The following is a 19,122-nucleotide window of genomic DNA, read 5'->3' on the forward strand; positions in this document are numbered from 1 at the left end:
TAACCGGTTTGTCTCTTTCAAAGTAAAAGCTTAAATGACAACAGGAAATGCATTTTACTCAAAATCGACATGAACTTTTTTTTTTAACTAATAAAATAATAATAAAACAATTTAAAGAATCAGAATTTGTAGCTGATGAAGTTATGGAAATAGTTATTTTTCTGTATGGACACACTGATGTCATGTCTCCTTGTTCCTAAATCAGGGGTCATTTTAAATGGTGGGCCACAGACAGCCCGCTTTGACCTAAAGTGGGCCGGACCAGTAAAACTTCCTGTCACTGTAAATTAGTTAAATATTTAACTGTTTTTCTGCATGTTGAAGAAAAAGCTGCTGTGACACAGAACGAAATCTGACAGCCGGTGTCCTGCAGGTTTTAGATCTCACCCTGGGTCAGCACACCTGAATCACATGATTAGTTCATTACAAGGCCTCTGGAGAACTTCAGGACAAGAACTTTATTTAAACAATTTTGAGTCAGAGTTTTGATAAAAGTCTTATTTTGATGGATTTATTACTTTAGTAGTGAGAACACACATGAAGTTTAAGGACAAGTTTGAAGCCTTTTGTCCTCCACGATGGAAAATCAATGAAAACAAAAAACTTTATCCAGCTGCTAAGTTCATAAACTCTGCTCTCAGCTTAGCTCAGTGTCCTGTGTCACTGAAATGAAGAGAGATGTTGCTTGTTTTACGTTTTCACTCGTGTGAACACTGCTCAGATACACACCTGTCCTGTGAGGAGAACACAGGTGGGGTTTAAAGCTTTAACAGACTCCTACACCTGTTTTCCTCCACAACAGTGACAGGAATCCTCAGTGACCACACCGACTGAGGCCTCATCCACATCGCTCCTCTCCCCTGATGATAACAAATGTGGTTTTCAGTTACAGACATCACTAAGTAGAAACACAATATAATTTCATACTTAGAAAACAGGAAATACTTTGTATCAATAGGTAACTTCACATCTGAGCAGACAAGTATCACATGTGGAGTTCCCCAAGGTTCCATCTTGGGACCCCCTCTGTTTAACATTTACATGCTCCCACTGGCACAGATTATAAACAACAACAAAATAAACTATCACAGCTATGCAGATGACACACAAATATATATCACAATGTCACCAGGAGACCGAGGCCCTGTACAGGCTCTTGGTAAATGCATTGAGGAAATCAATGACTGGTTGTGCCACAATTTTCTCCAACTAAACAAAAACAAAACTGAGGTAATAGTCTTTGGCGCCAAAGAAAAACGATTACAGGTCACCAGAGAACTTCAATCTATACATCTAAAAACCACAAACCAGGCGAGAAATTTGGGTGTGGTGATGGATGCAGACCTAAACTTAGAAAAACACATTAAGACAATAACAAAATCAGCTTACTATCACCTCAAGAATATTTCAAGGATGAAAGATCTGATGTCTCAACAGGACCTGGAAAAACTAGTCCATGCATTCATCTTTAGTAGGCTTGATTACTGTAACAGCATCTTTACAGGTCTACCTAAAAAAATCAGTCAGACAACTACAGCTCATTCAGAACTCTGCTGCTCGAGTCCTCACTAAGACCAAAAAAGTGGACCACATCAGTCCAGCTCTGAGGTCTTTACACTGGCTGCCTGTCCGTCAGAGGATAGACTTTAAAGTTCTGATGCTGGTCTATAAAGCTCTGAATGGTTTAGGACCAAAATACATCAGTGACCTCCTGACCCAGTATGAACCTTCCAGATCCCTCAGGTCATCTGGATCCGGTCTTTTATCAGTTCCCAGAGTCAGAACCAGACACGGAGAAGCTGCATTCAGCTTTTATGCTCCTTATATCTGGAACAAACTCCCAGAAAGCCTCAGATCAGCTGAAACACTCAGTTTATTTAAATCCAGGTTGAAGACTCACCTGTTCTCAGCTGCATTTGAATAAAGCACCAAATCCACACTTTTAAGCTTAAATTTCAAAACTTACATTTTAACTACTGATTTTATCTGATTTTATCTGTTTTGATTTTATATACTGTTTTGTTTGTTTGTTTGTTTGTTTGTTTGTTTGTTTGTTTGTTTGTTTGTTTGTTTGTTTGTTTGTTTGTTTGTTTGTTTGTTTGTTTGTTTGTTTGTTTGTTAAGTGGGTTTAGAGCTCTGGGTAGCTCCCCAGCTGGGTCTAGACTGGGTCTAGAGAGTATTTTAAATTCAGGGAATTTAAAATAGAAAGTAGCTCGTCCACAGAAGGACTGGTAGCTCCCCTTACGATAAGGGTTCAGGTCGCGCGAACAGGTGTGAAATGTGTGTGTTTAGTTAGTTTGTTTGTTTGTTTTAATCAATTTTAAATCATGCTTTTTATTTGTTTTTGTTTCTAATGTCTCTGTAAAGCACTTTGAATCACCTTGTTGTTGAATTGTGCTATACAAATAAATTTGCCTTGCCTTGCCTTGCCTTGCCTTGTGTAAATGAAATGTACCATGTGGCTGTACGCTTGTGTGCTCTGATCATCGCATCGACTTACCTGAGCTCCGTGTTTCCATTCAGGGCTCTGCAACGCTCAGCACAGAGGAGCTGTTGTTGTTGAACCTTATTTGAGTCATAACATCGAAACGTTGCCAGGCAGGGAAAATGGTGACGGGGGACCAGCAGTGTTCTGCTGCCCTTCATATTTCCAATCACACAGCGAACTGTTTCCAGAATCATCACATGACACGGTCGGTAACCGAGCCTTCAAACATCACCACACGCGTCGTCAACAAAGCCTCGATTCCCGGATTATTTGAAACGCTTCGAAGCCTCGGCACAGAAGGACATTGCTAATAACTATGTGGTGGGCCGTAAATTTGACAGCGCCTAAAGATCATCAACATCAGAACGTGTTTGTTGTGAGTATTCAGGCCATCACCGTTGAACCATTCCAGCATTACCAGTAATCCCAGTCAGACTGGTCAGCAGGTATACTGGGAGTGTTCTGAGTGCACGGCGGCACAGACCGGACTCATGCTGTGGAGAAAGAAGCAGCAGGTTCAGCTTCCTGCTGAATCCTGCAGCTCTGCACACCACCTGGTCTGATGGACACAAAGCAGCACAAACTCCACCTGGATGAACAGGAAGCAGGAAGTTTAATGTTCCTGCTGTTTGAACAGTATGATGGGATGTCTATCTCAGATGGCCCCGCCCCTCCCTGAGCCTGGTTCTGCTGGAGGTTCTTCCTGTAAAAAGGGAGTTTTTCCTTCCCACTGTTGCCAAAGTGCTGCTCATAGGGGGTCATCTGGTTGATGGGGTTTTCTCTGTTTTTGTGATTTGGTGCTACATTAATAAAAATGAATTGAAGTGAAGGGTAGCTATCACTGGGTCCCCGTGTGTAACCGACAGTGATGGAATAACAGCGTTACTAACGGCCTTTCCATGTTTATATTAACATATTAACATTAACACCGCAAGGTCAAAGTTCTGTTTTATGTTACATGAATACATCTTTGTTTGAGTTTTCTTTGCTTCACAGAGCTTGTTCTGCTGAAACTGCCCCTCACAGAGTGTGTGAGTGATACTGATAACTGTCTGTGAAGGTTCTCAGTCATCCAGGTCATCGTAGCAAGCTCCTTTGATACTGATAACTACCACCGTTTGAGCAGATGACATTCAACTAAACCCCAAGTTGTTTCTCAGCTGCAGATCCCAAACAGGTGCTTAAACTCAATAAAAAGTTGGATGGTTGACAACTTTCTCCAACCTAACGACATCAGGAACCTGACGTCCTGTAATCGTGGACGGACACTAAGAGACAAAACATTTACCACAGACTCTGGAACTCTGTCCCGCTGAGCCTGAGATCTGTGAACTCTCTTTCAAGAAACAAACAAAGAAACAACGTTTGATTAACCTTTTTTAACGCTTTGGTATTTTGTTGTGAAGCACTTTGTGATTATCTTGAAAGGTGCTACATAAATGTAGCCACACAGTACACAATTACTGGGGTTCTGTCAGGATCCCGGGGCAGTCATGGACTGGTGATATTATATGTATTTTTGGTGTTGCTGCTGCTCTTCTCCATGCTTGTAGATGTGAGTGTGTGTGTATGGGTGCAGGTGTGTATGAACACTGGTTTACAGGCGCCTTCAGGCCTGGTGGGTGTGGCCCTGCTAGGGGACTGGCCACACCCAAAGCTACACACCTGCCGCTGATCAGGGCTACATAGGAGAGTCTTGGAGCTCCCGGGATCATTTCGTGAGACTTCCTGTCAGTTCTCCAGCTGGTCTGTTTGTGTGAGCCTACCTGTGTTGTTGAGGGTACTAACGGCTGCCTCTGTTTTTCCCAGGAGGATTGCTGGAACTAGAGGGCAGCAGACACACGAGCACAAACACTGGGAGAAGACACGGAGTGGAAGTCGGGAACACACGGGGATGTATTATTGTGTGTACAGTTTTCACTGTAAATAAAGAGCACTGTTTGCATCGCAGAGTACCGCGACTGGGTCCTCCTTTCCCCACATCCCCGCGGTCTAACATGCCAAACCGTGACAGGTTCTTAATGTGCAGTTTTTATTGTCAATGACGACAGCAGCCACATGGACTTGTACTGAATGCAGACAATGGCCGCCCTGCGCTGCACATGCAGGTCCTTTGCATCAACCATTTCAGAAATACATCATCTTGTTAAAATACTGACTTGTTACCACTGCATTACAATTATACCAATATGTTTCAACAACTTATGTGCATATTTAACAATTCCTTACCAACAATTTAACTTCTTCACAATGATCCCGTTCCACATCCACACATCAACGTAAACAGGAAGTCCCAAGATGCGTTTCTTGCTAGGTTTTAAGTGTGGTCAAAAAAGGCACTGAAAAATCATGAAGAGGGAGGGCTCACCAACATTTGGTCCATTTATACTGAATGGATACGTAAATATTATAAATCTTCCTTCTGGCTCTATTATAGTGTTGCTAATGGTGACGTTTCTGTTGCTCAGTATGCTACACCTCTTTGTTTTGAACTGTAGCTGCTTGAGTACATGTGAGGGAAATGAGTGTGTGTTGTAGATGTGAGTGTGTGGTTTGGACATTTGAATCATCTAAATAGAAAAAAGTAGTTAAACCTTTACTCAAAAAGCATCTCTAGACCCAGCAGTCTTAGCTAATTATAGGCCAATCTCCTTTCATATCAAACATCCTTGAAAGAGTAGTTGTCAAACAGCTAACAGATCATCTGCAGAGGTTTATTTGAAGAGTTTCAGTCAGGTTTCAGAGCTCATCACAGCACAGAAACAGCTTTAGTGAAGGTTACAAATGATCTTCTTATGGCCTCTGACAGTGGACTCATCTCTGTGCTTGTCCTGCTAGACCTCAGTGCAGCGTTCGATACTGTCGACCATAATATCCTATTAGAGCGATTAGAACATGCTGTAGGTATTACAGGTACTGCGCTGCAGTGGTTTGTATCATATCTATCTAATAGACTCCAGTTTGTGCATGTAAATGGAGAGTCCTCTTCACACACTGAGGTTAATTATGGAGTTCCACAGGGTTCAGTGCTAGGACCAATTCTGTTTACATTATACATGCTTCCCTTAGGCAGCATCATTAGAAGACATAGCATACATTTTCACTGCTAATCAGCTATGTACCACCACCTAAGCAGATTCTTCCTCTGGATGGCATTACCTTGGCCTCCAGTAACGCGGTGAGGAACCTTGGAGTCATGTTTGACCAGGACATGTCCTTCAACGCACATATTAAACAAATATGTAAGACTGCTTTCTTCCATTTGTACAACATCTCTAAAGTTAGAAATATCCTGTCTCAGAGTGACGCTGAAAAACTAGTTCATGCATTTATTACTTCCAGGCTGGACGACTGTAATTCATTATTATCAGGAAGTCCTAAAAACTCACTGAAAAGCCTTCAGCTGATCCAAAATGCTGCAGCAAGAGTCCTGACAGGGACTAGAAAGAGAGAGCAGATTTCTCCTGTTTTGGCTTCCTGTTTAATCCAGGATTCAAAATCCTGCTCCTCACATACAAGGTCTTAAATAATCAGGCCCCATCTTATCTTAATGACCTTGTAGTACCATATCACCCTATTAGAGCACTTCGCTCTCGCTCTGCAGGCCTACTTGTTGTTCCTAGAGTATTTAAAAGTAGAATGGGAGGCAGAGCCTTCAGTTTTCAGGCCCCTCTTCTGTGGAACCAGCTTCCAGTTTGGATTCAGGAGACAGACACTATCTCTACTTTCAAGATTAGGCTTCAAACTTTCCTTTTTGCTAAAGCATATAGTTAGGGCTGGACCAGGTGACCCTGAATCCTCCCTTAGTTATGCTGTGATAGACGTAGGCTGCCGGGGATTCCCATGATGCATTGAGTTTTTCCTTTCCAGTCACCTTTCTCACTCACTATGTGTTAACAGACCTCTCTGCATTGAATCATATCTGTTATTAACCTCTGTCTCTCTTCCACAGCATGTCTTTATCCTGTCTTCCTTCTCTCACCCCAACCAATCACAGCTGATGGCCCCGCCCCTCCCTGAGCCTGGTTCTGCCGGAGGTTTCTTCCTGTTAAAAGGGAGTTTTTCCTTCCCACTGTCGCCAAAGTGCTGCTCATAGGGGGTCATATGATTGTTGGGTTTTTCTCTGTATCTATTATTGTAGGGTCTACTGTACAATACAAAGCGCCTTGAGGGAACTATTGTTGTGATTTGACGCTGTGTAAATAAAATTGAACTGAATTAAACTGAAAATTAAATAAAAGTAAACTGAACCTGTAAGTTCAGGTGAGTGAGTTTTAGCACTTACTGCAGCCACTGTGATGGCTTTCGCTGGTTTATGTTGTTTTTTACATTTAAATAAAGGTGTTGAGATCTTTTCTTGGCTCTCACTTTTCTCCTCTCCTCCCTCCCCTTATCTTCCCTGCTTAGCCTCTTGTGTCCTTGTCTTGTCTCGTGTGTATTACTTTTCCCTGGAACAGTCTCTCACAGTCTGTTCTCTAAAACCTAAAGAAAATTATGGATTTGATCAACTGGTCTCTGAATGCTATTGACACCCTTTTCTCAACGAGAAGTCTGGGCTCAGGAGACCCCGAGTGCCCTGGAGGGACTGTCCCTGCCGGATACACAATGGACGGGTGGCAGACATGGAGGATTGTGTGCCTGGCGGGACTGTCAATCGAGGACGCTGAAGATATCTACCTATTCGGAACCATGATAACAGGGTTCATGCTGATCGGAGTTGGCTTGGCCCTGGCTTATCGGAGAATTAAGAAAGCAGAACCGGCTGTTCAACCCCCCCAAGGCTGCCCGCTGGAACTGAAGCGATGGGACGAGGCGCGACCTCTCACAACGAACGCAGCATGGGTAACACCTTGGAGATGCTTACAGCTGCCGTGAAGACTCAAAACAACACCATTGAGCGTATGGTGGGATACATCAGAGAGAGGCCTGCTCAAAATGAGACCCTTGTGCAAAAGTTGGATCACATCGCAGAACGGCTCACTGCAGTTGTGAGGTCTCAAAATCACAAGAATGACAACACCACGGACCAGAAGTTTGATACCATCATGGGGAGGCTCGCGGCTCTCCAACGGGAGATTGAGAGACCAGCGTCAGAGTGTTAAAGAACAGCTTTGAAATTCTCATGAGCTGCTCGCATAAAAGAAAAATCAACAATATCAACATGCGGACAACACGGCGCCAGCTGCACGGGCCCAAAGCTGGAGACGAACAAAAACTCCCTGATAACAACTGTGTGATGACCATTCTTCCCATCCCATGCCAGGCCACCTGGATTGGCTAGCAGACTGTTTACTTAGCCTGATAGGGCGAAGGACACTGTCTCAGGTGAACTATGGACACGCACACACTTACACTGATAAGCACTCACACATCCCCCCTCCCCTTCCAATGCCTTCGATGCTTGTTGCCTCCTGGGAACACGAGGCGAGTCTGGGCTCGCGCTGGAGAGTCGGCACAGTGGCAGGATGGCTGCTGTGTTGCCTGGGATTACTCCTTTCCCCTACCCAACCCTGTTGCTGGTCACGTGCTCTATAATGTTGTGCTGTGGACATTTATGTGCTTTCTGTGCAGAGGAGTTTTTTTGTTTCCTGTTCTCATGCTGTCCTCCTGTAGCCCAGCATGAGTAGAGGTCTCTTTTTTTCCTCTTGTACTTTTCCCATTGTAGTGTACATTTCACTGTTTTTTTCTGTAATGCATCCATTCTCTGACTTGTATCCCCATGTGATGTCTGTGTTGTGTGTGTAAGGTCAGGGGGCGGGTTCATTCCACTGCAGGGCAACATGCATGTGGCGAATAAACTTTGAACTTGAACTTAAGCTGAAGCTAGCAGTTAGAGCCACCTGTGTCAACATCCACCTGCCAGTCAAAGTGGCCACGCCCCTAATAATGACTGACTTATAACTATAGCTGTTACGAAGCAGCATGTATACAACAGACACTAAAGAAATAAACGGTTTTCAAAGTGTTTTATTGTAGCCAATGTAGCCCATCAGAATCCTTTTATATGGATGAGGAGCTAAAGTTTTCCACCAACATTCAGAGAAAAGCCTCTTTGGTAATGAAGGTTGTCGACGGTGTTTGAAGGTGGATCAGAAGTATGGTGTGGGGTCGCGCTTGTCGCACATCTGGACGTGGATGTGTGAGGTGATTCCCGGATAAACGCTCTGCATGGGCAGCATGGTGCCGATCCTCTGCCCCTTCCTCACCGTTCCTGAGGTTCGGTCCGGCCTCACGTAGAACAGCTTGAAACAAAGACCTGCAGGACGCAAACGCAACGCCTCGATCAGTGAATCAGTACCAGGATCAGTAACTCTGTTAGTGCTGGCTGCGCGTGATGACCCACCCTGTCCTGACAGGTTGATGCCCTCGTTGATGGCTGCCTTACTGGGGTCGGTGTAGACGGTCAGTTTCCCGTTAAGAGTCACGTCAAACGGAGCGTAGACAGCGGCGCCGTCGCTGCACTTGATGTCCAGCCCTTGGTGGAGTCTGGTCCCCCTGTAACCAGCAGACATCCAGCTGTGAGCAGCTGTGCCACATCGTCCACACCAGCCTTACAACAAAAACGTGATCTCTGAGTACCGTCCGGCTCCGTACTGTCCCTGTCCCCATCTGTCCGACGTCCTCCGGCTGTTGCTCGGGTTACTGCTGCACAGCTGACCGAACTTAACGCCGTCACACACCCACAAAACAGCTGGACACACACAGATTTAGACTTTTATGGACACAGCCTTGGGTTTTATTACAAACCTTGTCAATAAATTAAGTTACAAAGTGGATTTGGTCTTCTAGAAACAACTTCATGTTTAAAAATGATCTTTGAATTGTTAAACGTGCTGAGAGAATAACAGCGTGACTCGGGTGATCAGCTGATTAGGTGTAAACACTGTGATAACACCTGACTGATCAAAGGTAAACAACATCACCTGGTTAACAACATCGGTTCATCTGTTCATATATTCTTTCTTTAAAAGGTAAACATTTTGTTCTGTTTTTAAATAAGTGTATTTAAAAACATGCAAATCAAGCTTTTACCCCAAAATTTACATTGTTACACTGCAGGGACTGAATCTGTCCCTGTGTGGTTGGTGAGCCCATGTATGGAGGTCCCCATAATGTCACAAAGGTCAGTTTACATTTAAATTTCGTCCTTCTGTGTCATCCACAGTGAACTTTCACATGCTACATGCTGTTCTCAGAAATAATACGAATTCAAAGAATGGCAGCTTTAAGCTGTGACGGTTTAATCTTTGAAAGTTTCCTCACCCAGTAAAACGAGGAGGCGTCTCATCTTCAGCTGCGACCCTCAGGCTGAGCGCCTGCTCGTCGTCTCGCAGACTTTAAAGGCTGAAAACAAACAAACACTTTCAGGAGTTTTCGTTATTTCGCCACAGCAGAGAAAAGGGCAATGATGAAACTCAGTGTTTGTATTTGTGTTGCATCAGTCGCTGTGCAGACCAATGATCCAGCTCTCTGCAGTCAGCAGCTCCGGCTCAGATCACTGTTATACTATAATAATATTGTAATATTCAGCCTGCCTGACGGCCTGCTTGTGCCTCATGGATCATACAGATTCAGGATTTCATCGTGACATTAAGCTGATGCTCCTCACAGTGTGAAAACTAACATAAAATGACGATCATGTAATACAAGATCTATACATGAATGATACAATGACGTGACGAATTATAATGTTTACGTGCTGTCAGTGAGTCTGTGACTGTTTTCACTGGTTTTCTCACTTTTGTCTTCAGCCGTTGTTCCTAGAAAACATTCTGATTGCTTACACTGATGTGTTTTCCAAGTTCATCAGCTGAATGTGACAAACTGAGCAGGACCACGAAACGTGAAACCCTGGAAACGTGTGACCTTTGACCCCTGAGACAGCAGCTGTCCACACAGAGTGAAAATGAGTTAAAATCATCCGAGTGTCAGTTCTGATGGGTCCGAAGGCTCGGCCGCAGTGACCATCGCGCATGCGGGGTCCTCGAGCCCACAGGTCAGCGGTTAATCTGAGTGTTTGAGTTGGCCTCTGTCGTTCCCTGACGTGACCTCGTCTCCACAGCACAGACTGAGTGAACGAACTCAGAGGTCAGGACTACACCAGAGTCTGTGCTGAAGCGCCCTGATGTTCTCTGAGCTTCAGCTGTTTCTGTTACAGTGAAGAAAACTCATCTGGAGTCTAAACCAACACAAACGTTAAATCTCTGAAGGAAAACACACCTCACACTCTGACACTTGATTTTATTCTCCATTAAAACTGTTTCTATACAAACTTTACAAACGTGACAATCACAACACATGAAAACACACACACACACACACGCACACACGATGTCCTGGTCACACGGGGCAGAGACGGGCTGACGAGTTTCGTGGTCACGTGACAAAGGTTGGCGTTTCTGAATCTCATAAATTTGCGTCATTAGCGTAAACGTGTGAAAGTCTTTCTGGACAAAACGATGAAAACAAACGAAGAATGAAAAACTGGGAAACGTAGCGACGACCTCACATCTGCACGTCCAGCCTGGATGACGAGTGCTGTCGTGCGGTCAGTTGAGCGTCAGCCCCTCGCTCACGGGCATGTTGATGTGGGCGGTGAGCAGCGGCGAGCTCCTCCCCTCGTGCAGGACGAACACCTTGATGACGTCAGAGATGCCCTTGTCGCTGGTGCACTCGACGAAGGTCTCCACGGGGTAGATGAGCCCGGGCACGAGCAGTGGGATCCTCATGTAGGGGTTCCTCATCCGGTACAGGCTCTCGTCGTACAGGAAGCTGATGGCGAGGTTCGTGACGGGCCGGCACGCCGCCGTGTTCTGGACATTCAGGGTCAGTTTGAAGGACGGGCCCAGACCCTGCACCACGGCGTTCATCTTCAGCGGCTCAGCGAGGCTGGCGGACATCGGCGTCAGGCTGGACTCCAGCGCTTTGACGTAGGCTTTGGCGGCGGCCAGCCGCAGGCGGCTCAGGTCCATCTGGAAAGCGCGGTGCATGGCCAGGCCGCTCTCCCGCTCTCTCAGCGTCTGGTCCACGTACAGCTTCGTCTTCTTGGGCACGTTGAGGCGAATGCTTTGGGCCAGTGGCGGGCCGGGGGCGCTGTCTCTGTCATCGAACGACGCTGTCCTCTTCAGGATCTTCACCATCAGACCGCCACCCTTGGTGGTCATGATGAGGGTCCCGTCCTCGCGGCCGTAGCGGCCGAAGCAGATGCTGGTGACCACGTCGGGGGTCTTGATGGTGCTCAGCAGGTTCTTGTCCCGGTACAGCTGCACCTCACAGTTGGCCAAACCCACCAGAACCGCCTGGAAGCCCCTGGTAGGGAGGTCCATGGAGGCCATGGTGACGATGGGCGCGGCGAGCACGGTCTTCCAAAGCTTCTTCCCCTGAACATCAAACACAAACATGGTTTATCGCGACTGCACCCCCTCCCAAGTTCTGAGATTCACAAACATGTGGCTGCAGGGGCGGGGCTTACCTTCTGTGTGAAGCCCTGCAGGGTCTCGTCAGTGCAGCCGACCACCACGTTCTTCCCGACTCTCACCAGGCCGACGGCGTGAGACGACAGCTCGATGCAGTACTTGGGTTTGTCCGACTCCCTGAAGGACGCACAAACGAGGAAACGTGTGTCAGGGTCAGGGAGCTTATTGTCCACACACCGACAGAGTGGCGAGCAGTCCAACATCAACACAGCAGCGCGACCACAAAGTCGTTATTACTGGACCGTAAGATGTTAAAGAATATTCTCGAGTATCTGCTGCAGCTTCATCACCGCTGAAGGAAAAAGAAAACACTGAGCTACGCTCGTCTGGCCCTGAAACTCGGAGCTCTGTAGGTGTGTCTCTGCTCACTGATGATGTCGCAGTGGAATCAAGTTTAAACTGCACTTTGGAACATGAAAATGGAAGATAAGTGTTCCTGCGTTCCTTCTGCAGTCGTTTTTCAGAGGACGAGAGCGAGGGATAGAGCTTCCTGCCCTGCACAGGGACATGACGTCGGCCCTGTCACACCGGCCTCTGCTCCACGAACGTTTCACAGACAGCTGTGCTTCATTCTGCTCTATTGACCAGCGTGGGTCAGATGTTCGGACAGGTTGGTCAGGACTTTCACGCAGCAGACCGGGTTCCTGTCCCGAGGGGTTCCTGTACTTCTTTTTAGACTCATATTTACGTTCTGTTTGTTCGGGTTCATGAAATGATCGGGCCTTTTGCTAAAAGGTTAACGATGTGCTTCCACTTCTATCTGGAGATGTTAGCATCAGCCCACTCCTCCCATTTTACAGCCTTTATTGTGAAAGGAATCTACAGGTGTGCCTCACCTGCGCAGGATGTAGATGTTGCCGTTGCGACACACCGCCGTGATGCGAAACTCCACATCGAATTGACCCGTCACATCCATGATGGTGGGGACGGCGGGCAGCGTCATCTTCAACACAAGGGTTCAGTTAAAAAGTGACCTTTGTTTTCTTTATGTTTGCTCTCAGGTAAACAGGGAGACGACCGGTGTTCGGGACGGGGGTTATTTTGCAGGACGTCTCAGAAATGTGTCTAAATCTTTCAGTGAGTGCATCTGATAGCGGCCCACTGCTGATCCCTGTGGCGCTCCACAGGCTGGCCTCAGCTGCTTAGAAGTAAATAAACAGATGCAGTCGGTCCCACAGTGGGCCGTGGAGCGACTTTACCTTGGAGAGGATGATGAAAGCTTCGGGGTCGAGAACGAAGACCTCGCCGCTCTCCGTCCCGATCACCAGGCAGCTCACGCCGTCCTCATCTGCCATGTTCTTCTTCAGAGTCCCGATGCAGGTGATGACCGTCTGAAAGAATGAGCCAATGAGAACATGAGCTGGGGACAGAAACTGAGAAACTGCTGTCTGTATATTTAGACCTTTGATGAGGCGCTGCTCCCTCCTTATGTTCATTTGTCTTTATGCTCCTGAGAACTTACAGACCAGATGATGAGCCATCTGTCAGAACTGCTTTATGTCTGCAACAGAGGCTGCATATGGAGTCCCACAGGGATAGCTTGTAGGTCCTCTTTGGTTTGACTTTTCTACGAAAAGGTGAATTAACCTGTCAGATGGTTGAAAACTAACCAAACTAACCTAAACTAGTCTAACTAAACTGTGAAATCTGATATTGTCACGAACTTTGAAACCTGACCTTCCACGAAACAGACTTACACTTTACGAAATGTAAAACATCACCTGCTGTAAAACCTGAGCATTTTGAAAAACGTATGTGATACATTAGATAACTACGAAGCACCAGCCCTCGGTCCACAGGCCCGGCCGATAGATCAGCAACTATTGGCCAATAAAGTTAAATAAAACAATGTGGAAATTTACAGCTTGTGTACGTTGCGTGAGGAGGGTGTTAAAGTGTCTTGTGCTGTAGTGAGCAGCGTTCTGCTGTACAGATCACTCTCTGGAGAGCTTTTTGGTCCTTCACACAGCTGCTCCCAAACCACGATGTCATGTTCTGTGTGAGGATGCTCTCCACAGCGCCTGTATAGAAGATCCTGAGGATCTTTGGAGAGACCCTGAACTTCCTCAGTTGTCGTAGGTGATACAGGCGCTGCCTAGCCTTTTTGGTCTGGACCTGAATGTGGGCAGCCCATGTCAGGTCTGAGGAGATGTGGACACCAAGATACTTGAAGGACTGCACCCTCTCCACTGGAGCTCCATTGATGATGATGGGCTTGTAGTCTCTGTGCTGACCCCTTCTGAAGTCCACCACCAGCTCCTTGATCTTGCTGACGTTCAGCTGGAGGTGGTTGTCCTGGCACCACGATGCCAGATTCTTCACTTCATCCATGTAGGCCGCCTCATCGTTGTTGGAGATGGCACCCAACGCCACTGTGTCGTCAGCAAACTTCACAATGGTGTTGGAGCCATGGGTGGCCACACAGTCTGAAGTGTAGAGGGAGTAGAGCAGTGGCGAGAGGACACATCCCTGAGATGCTCCTGTGTTGATGGTGATGCTGTTGGAGAAGCACCTGCCCACCCTCACCACCTGAGTTCTGCCAGTGAGGAAGTCCAACACCCATGCACACAGACGGCTGTTAAGTCCCAGATCCCTCAGCTTTGTGAACAGTCTGCAGGGCACTTTTGTCAGTGGCGAGACCCGCGTTGTAGGTGGCGGTCTTGGTGTTCACTGCAGCGCGGATCGATCTGTCCACCCACGGTTTCTGGTTCAGGAATGTCACGACTGTCGCAGTGGGGATGATCTCATCCACTAGCATGTTTACGAAGCTTACTGCTACATCCGTAAACTCGACTGCGCATGCTCTGAACATGTCCCAGTCGACGTCGTTGAGCGCGTCCTGTAGCGTAGCTTCTGATTGGGGAGACCAGCATTTCACCTCCCTCGTAGCTACTTCATCCCTCCGAATGTGTTGCTTATACTCTGGGATGATGAGGAAGATGGCGTTGTGGTCAGACTTCCTAAAGGCCGGGTGTGAAACAGCCTTGTAGCCCTGCTTGTATGGCGTGTAGCAATGGTCCAGTATCCTATCCCCTCGTCGGACACGTGATATGTTGGTGAAAGGTCGGCATGACTTGTCTGAGGTTCGCTTCATTAGGTCTCCTACTACAATGAGGGCTGAGCCCAGATCCCTGTTTTGAAAGGCACTCAGCACATCATGTAGTTCGGATAGAGCCATACCTGTGTCCACTTGGGGTTGGATGTAGACCACTGCAGCGATTACCGAGGTGAACTCACGGGGAAGGTAGAAATGGCGGCACTTAATGCTCAGAAATTAGGAATCAGGAATTCCAGATGTGGCGAGCAGCCGCTGGAGAGAGTAGAAATGCTCCTGGGGTCACACAACTTTCTGTTTACCATGAAACACACTCCTCCACCTTTGTTTTGTTCGACTCTGCCGTTCTGTCTGCGCGGAGCACGAAGAATGAATCCGACGGAGTTACGGCCTGGTCCGGCACGGTGGGGGTCAGCCATGTCTCCGTGAAGCACAGCATGTTGCAGTCCCTCATGTCACGTTGGAAGGTGACTCTTGCCCTCAGATCATCTAGTTTGTTCTCCAACGACTGTACATTAGCCAGCAAGATGCTGGGCAGTGGTGCGCGGTGCGCCTGCTGTCTCAGTCTGTTCCGAACGCCAGCGCATTTCTCCGGCGTTTCTTTGTTCGGCACCTGGGGTGAGCGTCCTGTCCATTGTTGTTGGCCGCACCGCGTAGTATCTCGGTCGGCCATGATGGGTCTGGTTTAAAAGTGTCCAAGATCACCGATGTTGAGAAGGGAGCTACTGTCCAACTATAAAACTAGAAGTTCCTGGAATGTATAACAAGGTAATGAACAAGTAAACAGCTAAAAAGGTGCACAGTCTGTGCGGAGCGGTCAGAAGGCGTCTGGACGTGGCTGCGCCATCTTGTAAATCATTCTTTGATTTACATGATGACAGAGTGTTTTGGACTGTTGGTGATGAGGTACAGATTTATACAGTGAACCATCAACACAAACAGGAGCTGACATGTGAAACAGGTAGAAGAAGAAAACCACATGAATCATAAAGACAGATTTAAAAGGACTGCGGTGATGTCATTGTGGACGATGCGACCTGGGAGTTACCTGGCGCTTGATCGGCTGGTGTTTGAGCAGTTCAACAAACTCGTCCATCTCGTGGGGCTCCAGAGACAGGAAGCTGAGCGAGCGGACCGACAGCGGCACATCGGCCTTCTTCCTGATGCTCTCCAACATCTCCTTCAGGGTCAGAGGGTTGATCTGCCCCTCCTTCACCTGCTGCCACACATCCTGACCAATCAAAGCGCAGCAGCACGTCACAGGTACATTCAGGTGTGTTTACAGTGAAAAGGACACGCTCACTGCTTTTAAATGACATTAGGTTCAGTGTGGTGATTTCCGACTAACATCCACTGAACAGTAGCTGATATGGCTCCTCAACATAAGACAGCACATCATCAGGGCACAGTAACATCCTGTTCAGACTGATCTAAACGCTCTACCACTCCGGAGCCTGCATGACATCAGAAAAGAGGAGGATCCTCCAACTGTAATAATAATAATAAATTGTATTTATAAAGCGCCTTTCAAGACACCCAAGGACACTTTGCAATAAGATAAAACATAATGGAACAATGACACAATGAAGAACAATAAAAACAAAAGCACAAGATAAAATGAACAAACAGTGGGTTCACAGTGAATATGCAGATTTGAACAGATGGACTTTGAGCTGGGATTTAAACTGGGGGAGAGAACCAGTGTTTCTTATTTCTGGGGGTAGAGAGCTCCACAGCCTGGGAGCAGAGCAGCTGAAAGCTCTGCTTCCCATGGTGCTGAGGCAGAAGGAAGCTGGATAGAAGGAGAAGATCGAAGTGAGCGGGTAGAAGAGATAGTGCTTAACAAGTCACAAAGGTAAGGAGGAGCGAGGTTATGAAGGGCCTTGAAGGTGAGCAGAAGAAGTTTGAATATTATCTGGATTTTCACTGTGAGCCAGTGGAGTTCCAGAAGAACAGGTGATGTGCTGGTAGGAGGGGCTCTGGTGATAATGCGAGCAGCAGAGTTCTGAACCAGTTGCAGCTTATGGAGGGATTTTTGGGGAAGACCATGCAAAAGAGAATTGCAGTAGTCATATGGGAGGTAACGAGACTGTGGACAAGAATGGACGTAGACTGGGTGGAAAGTGAAGGACGTAATCTCTTAATGCTGCGTAGATGGAAGTAGGCGGAACGGGTGAGATTATTGATGTGAGATTTATAGGAAAGTGAACTGTCTAGGATGACACCAAGGCTCCTAACCTGAGGAGAAGGGAAAACTGAGGAGTCATCGATGGTGAGTGAGAAATGGTTTGCCTTCAAAAGGTTGGATTTGGTGCCAATAAGGAGGATCTCAGTTTTATCCTCCTTGAGCTTTAGAAAATTAGAGCTAACCCAGGATTTTAACTCGGATAGAATGGTCTGTGGTCATCTTCACATCTGCTACAGCCAAACAGAGGATGAAGTGCCTGGAGATAAACATAACTGGACCCCTGGTTCATTTAAGGACTGTTTGTCCTTAAATGAACCAGGGTCCCCATGATGTAGGTAATATAAGCACACACACTCGCACACAGACAGACCTGCTCCAGTGTGTTGATCTCCAGGCCAGGCAAGGTGAACTTGAAATATGGCCGCAGGTTCTTGTAGACGTAGATGCAGGGTCCGGAGGCCACAGCGACAGCGGGGATGCGGGGCTCGTGCAGGTCCATGAAGAAGGCGACGAGGCCAGCGGGCAGGTCAAGCAGGGTGCTCTCGCTCATCAGCGCCGTGCCGCGGTACACCTTCAGCTTCATCCCCGACGACCCGGAGCCCAGATCCCCGACCACCAGCCGGTTCTCCCCGTCCCCGCTCAGGTCTGCCAGGTCCACGCAGGACGAGAAGGTGTAGATGCCAGCCACCGGGTCGTAGTGAGCGTCCAGCCACTTCCCTCCATCACCACTCGACTCAGCGGAGGACATCACAGCAGAAGGGGCAGGCGAAGCTTTATTCACACAGGGTCGTCACAGGAAGAGGCCTGAGCACAGACCGTAAAAACATGGAAACAGCTTTCTGGTCGGAAACCGCTGTATTCTATCTGAAAGCTACCAGGTGACGGCAGTTGTAGCTGAGTGGCTCGTTTTGGTCACGCTGAATAAAAATGAAATGTGTTAGCACGGCCTCCTTCACTACATCCATGAACCTCCTCTGAGGTCTTCTTCGTCTCCTCCTGCCTGCAGCTCCATCTTCATCCACCTTTGGCCCATATAGCCACTCTCTATCAATACCTGAACCTCTGCTCCTTCCACCTGTCTCCCTTTCATTCAAACACCTTTCATACCTCCACCCTCCAGGCTCTTCTCCACTCGCTCCTTTCTCTCCCCACAGATCTGCTTTTTACTTCACTCCTGGTTTAATAACAGTTTGTGATGTGAGAGGGCGCTGTTACCTACACACACGTGCTGCTCTCTCGAGACGCAACGATATTTAATCGTTGTATGTTAGTCTCTATCAGTATCCTCTGCCTCCTGTCATGTGTATTATTAATTGACCCCTCTCAGCTCGCGTACCGTGTTTGATGGATCTGATTTCCAGAACTCTCTCACCTGTTAGAGGTGAATCGCCACACTATGGACCCAAAGAGTTAATCAATAGCGGCACTAAAAATAATTCCCCTCCTCCCGGGTTGTCTCACCGTTGTCAAGGCAACCGTGTCGCTTCGTCTTCGTCCTCCGCCCGTTTGCTTCTTTTCGCGGCGTTTCTTCGGTGGAGCCGCTGCAGCTTCGCCTCACGGAGTCACTTTGGTCCCGATAAAGAGGAGTAAGTCCAACTGGATCCGCTGCAGTCAGCATCTAATCCCCAAATCCCCTTCAATCCTCCTGCCCGTTACCGACGCCACACGATGACGTCAATTTCATGCGGCGGTGTTTTTTTTTTTTTTTTACCGAACAAGAATTCATACATAGAAGAAAATTCAGTCGAATAGAAGAGAAAATTAAATAAAGTTTATGTTACATTTTTTCTTAAAGGGCTGACAGCTATTCTTAATTTCAAATATGACGGTTGATTTCTTTAACCACACTTGTTCATTTGTTACTGGCTTCGATAACTTATTTCTATATTTCTGAAATATAGAAAACTCCAAACTC

The 19,122-nt window shown here is 47.1% G+C and overlaps 2 protein-coding genes across 2 annotated transcripts; both read right to left on the reverse strand.

Annotated features, from left to right (window-relative positions):
• Positions 1–8,437: 8,437 nt before the first annotated feature.
• Positions 8,438–9,851, reverse strand: LOC101481107 (leukocyte cell-derived chemotaxin-2). Its single transcript, XM_004565235.3, has 4 exons — positions 9,752–9,851; positions 9,068–9,179; positions 8,832–8,983; positions 8,438–8,744 (listed from the first exon to the last, which is right to left on the reverse strand). The coding sequence occupies exons 1-4, from the start codon at positions 9,774–9,776 to the stop codon at positions 8,578–8,580; spliced, it is 456 nt and encodes a 151-aa protein (XP_004565292.1). The 5' UTR covers positions 9,777–9,851; the 3' UTR covers positions 8,438–8,577.
• An 861-nt stretch (positions 9,852–10,712) lies between these two features.
• Positions 10,713–19,118, reverse strand: bbs1 (Bardet-Biedl syndrome 1). The gene is made up of 7 exons (XM_004565237.4): positions 18,669–19,118; positions 17,578–18,011; positions 16,068–16,250; positions 13,164–13,295; positions 12,801–12,907; positions 11,961–12,081; positions 10,713–11,868 (listed from the first exon to the last, which is right to left on the reverse strand). Exons 2-7 carry the CDS (start codon positions 17,953–17,955, stop codon positions 11,038–11,040), a joined length of 1,752 nt encoding a protein of 583 aa, XP_004565294.2. The 5' UTR covers positions 17,956–18,011; positions 18,669–19,118; the 3' UTR covers positions 10,713–11,037.
• Between the last annotated feature and the right edge of the window lie 4 nt (positions 19,119–19,122).

The sequence above is a fragment of the Maylandia zebra genome, linkage group LG8 (assembly GCF_041146795.1).
Source record: "Maylandia zebra isolate NMK-2024a linkage group LG8, Mzebra_GT3a, whole genome shotgun sequence".
NCBI classification, from domain to species: domain Eukaryota; kingdom Metazoa; phylum Chordata; class Actinopteri; order Cichliformes; family Cichlidae; genus Maylandia; species Maylandia zebra.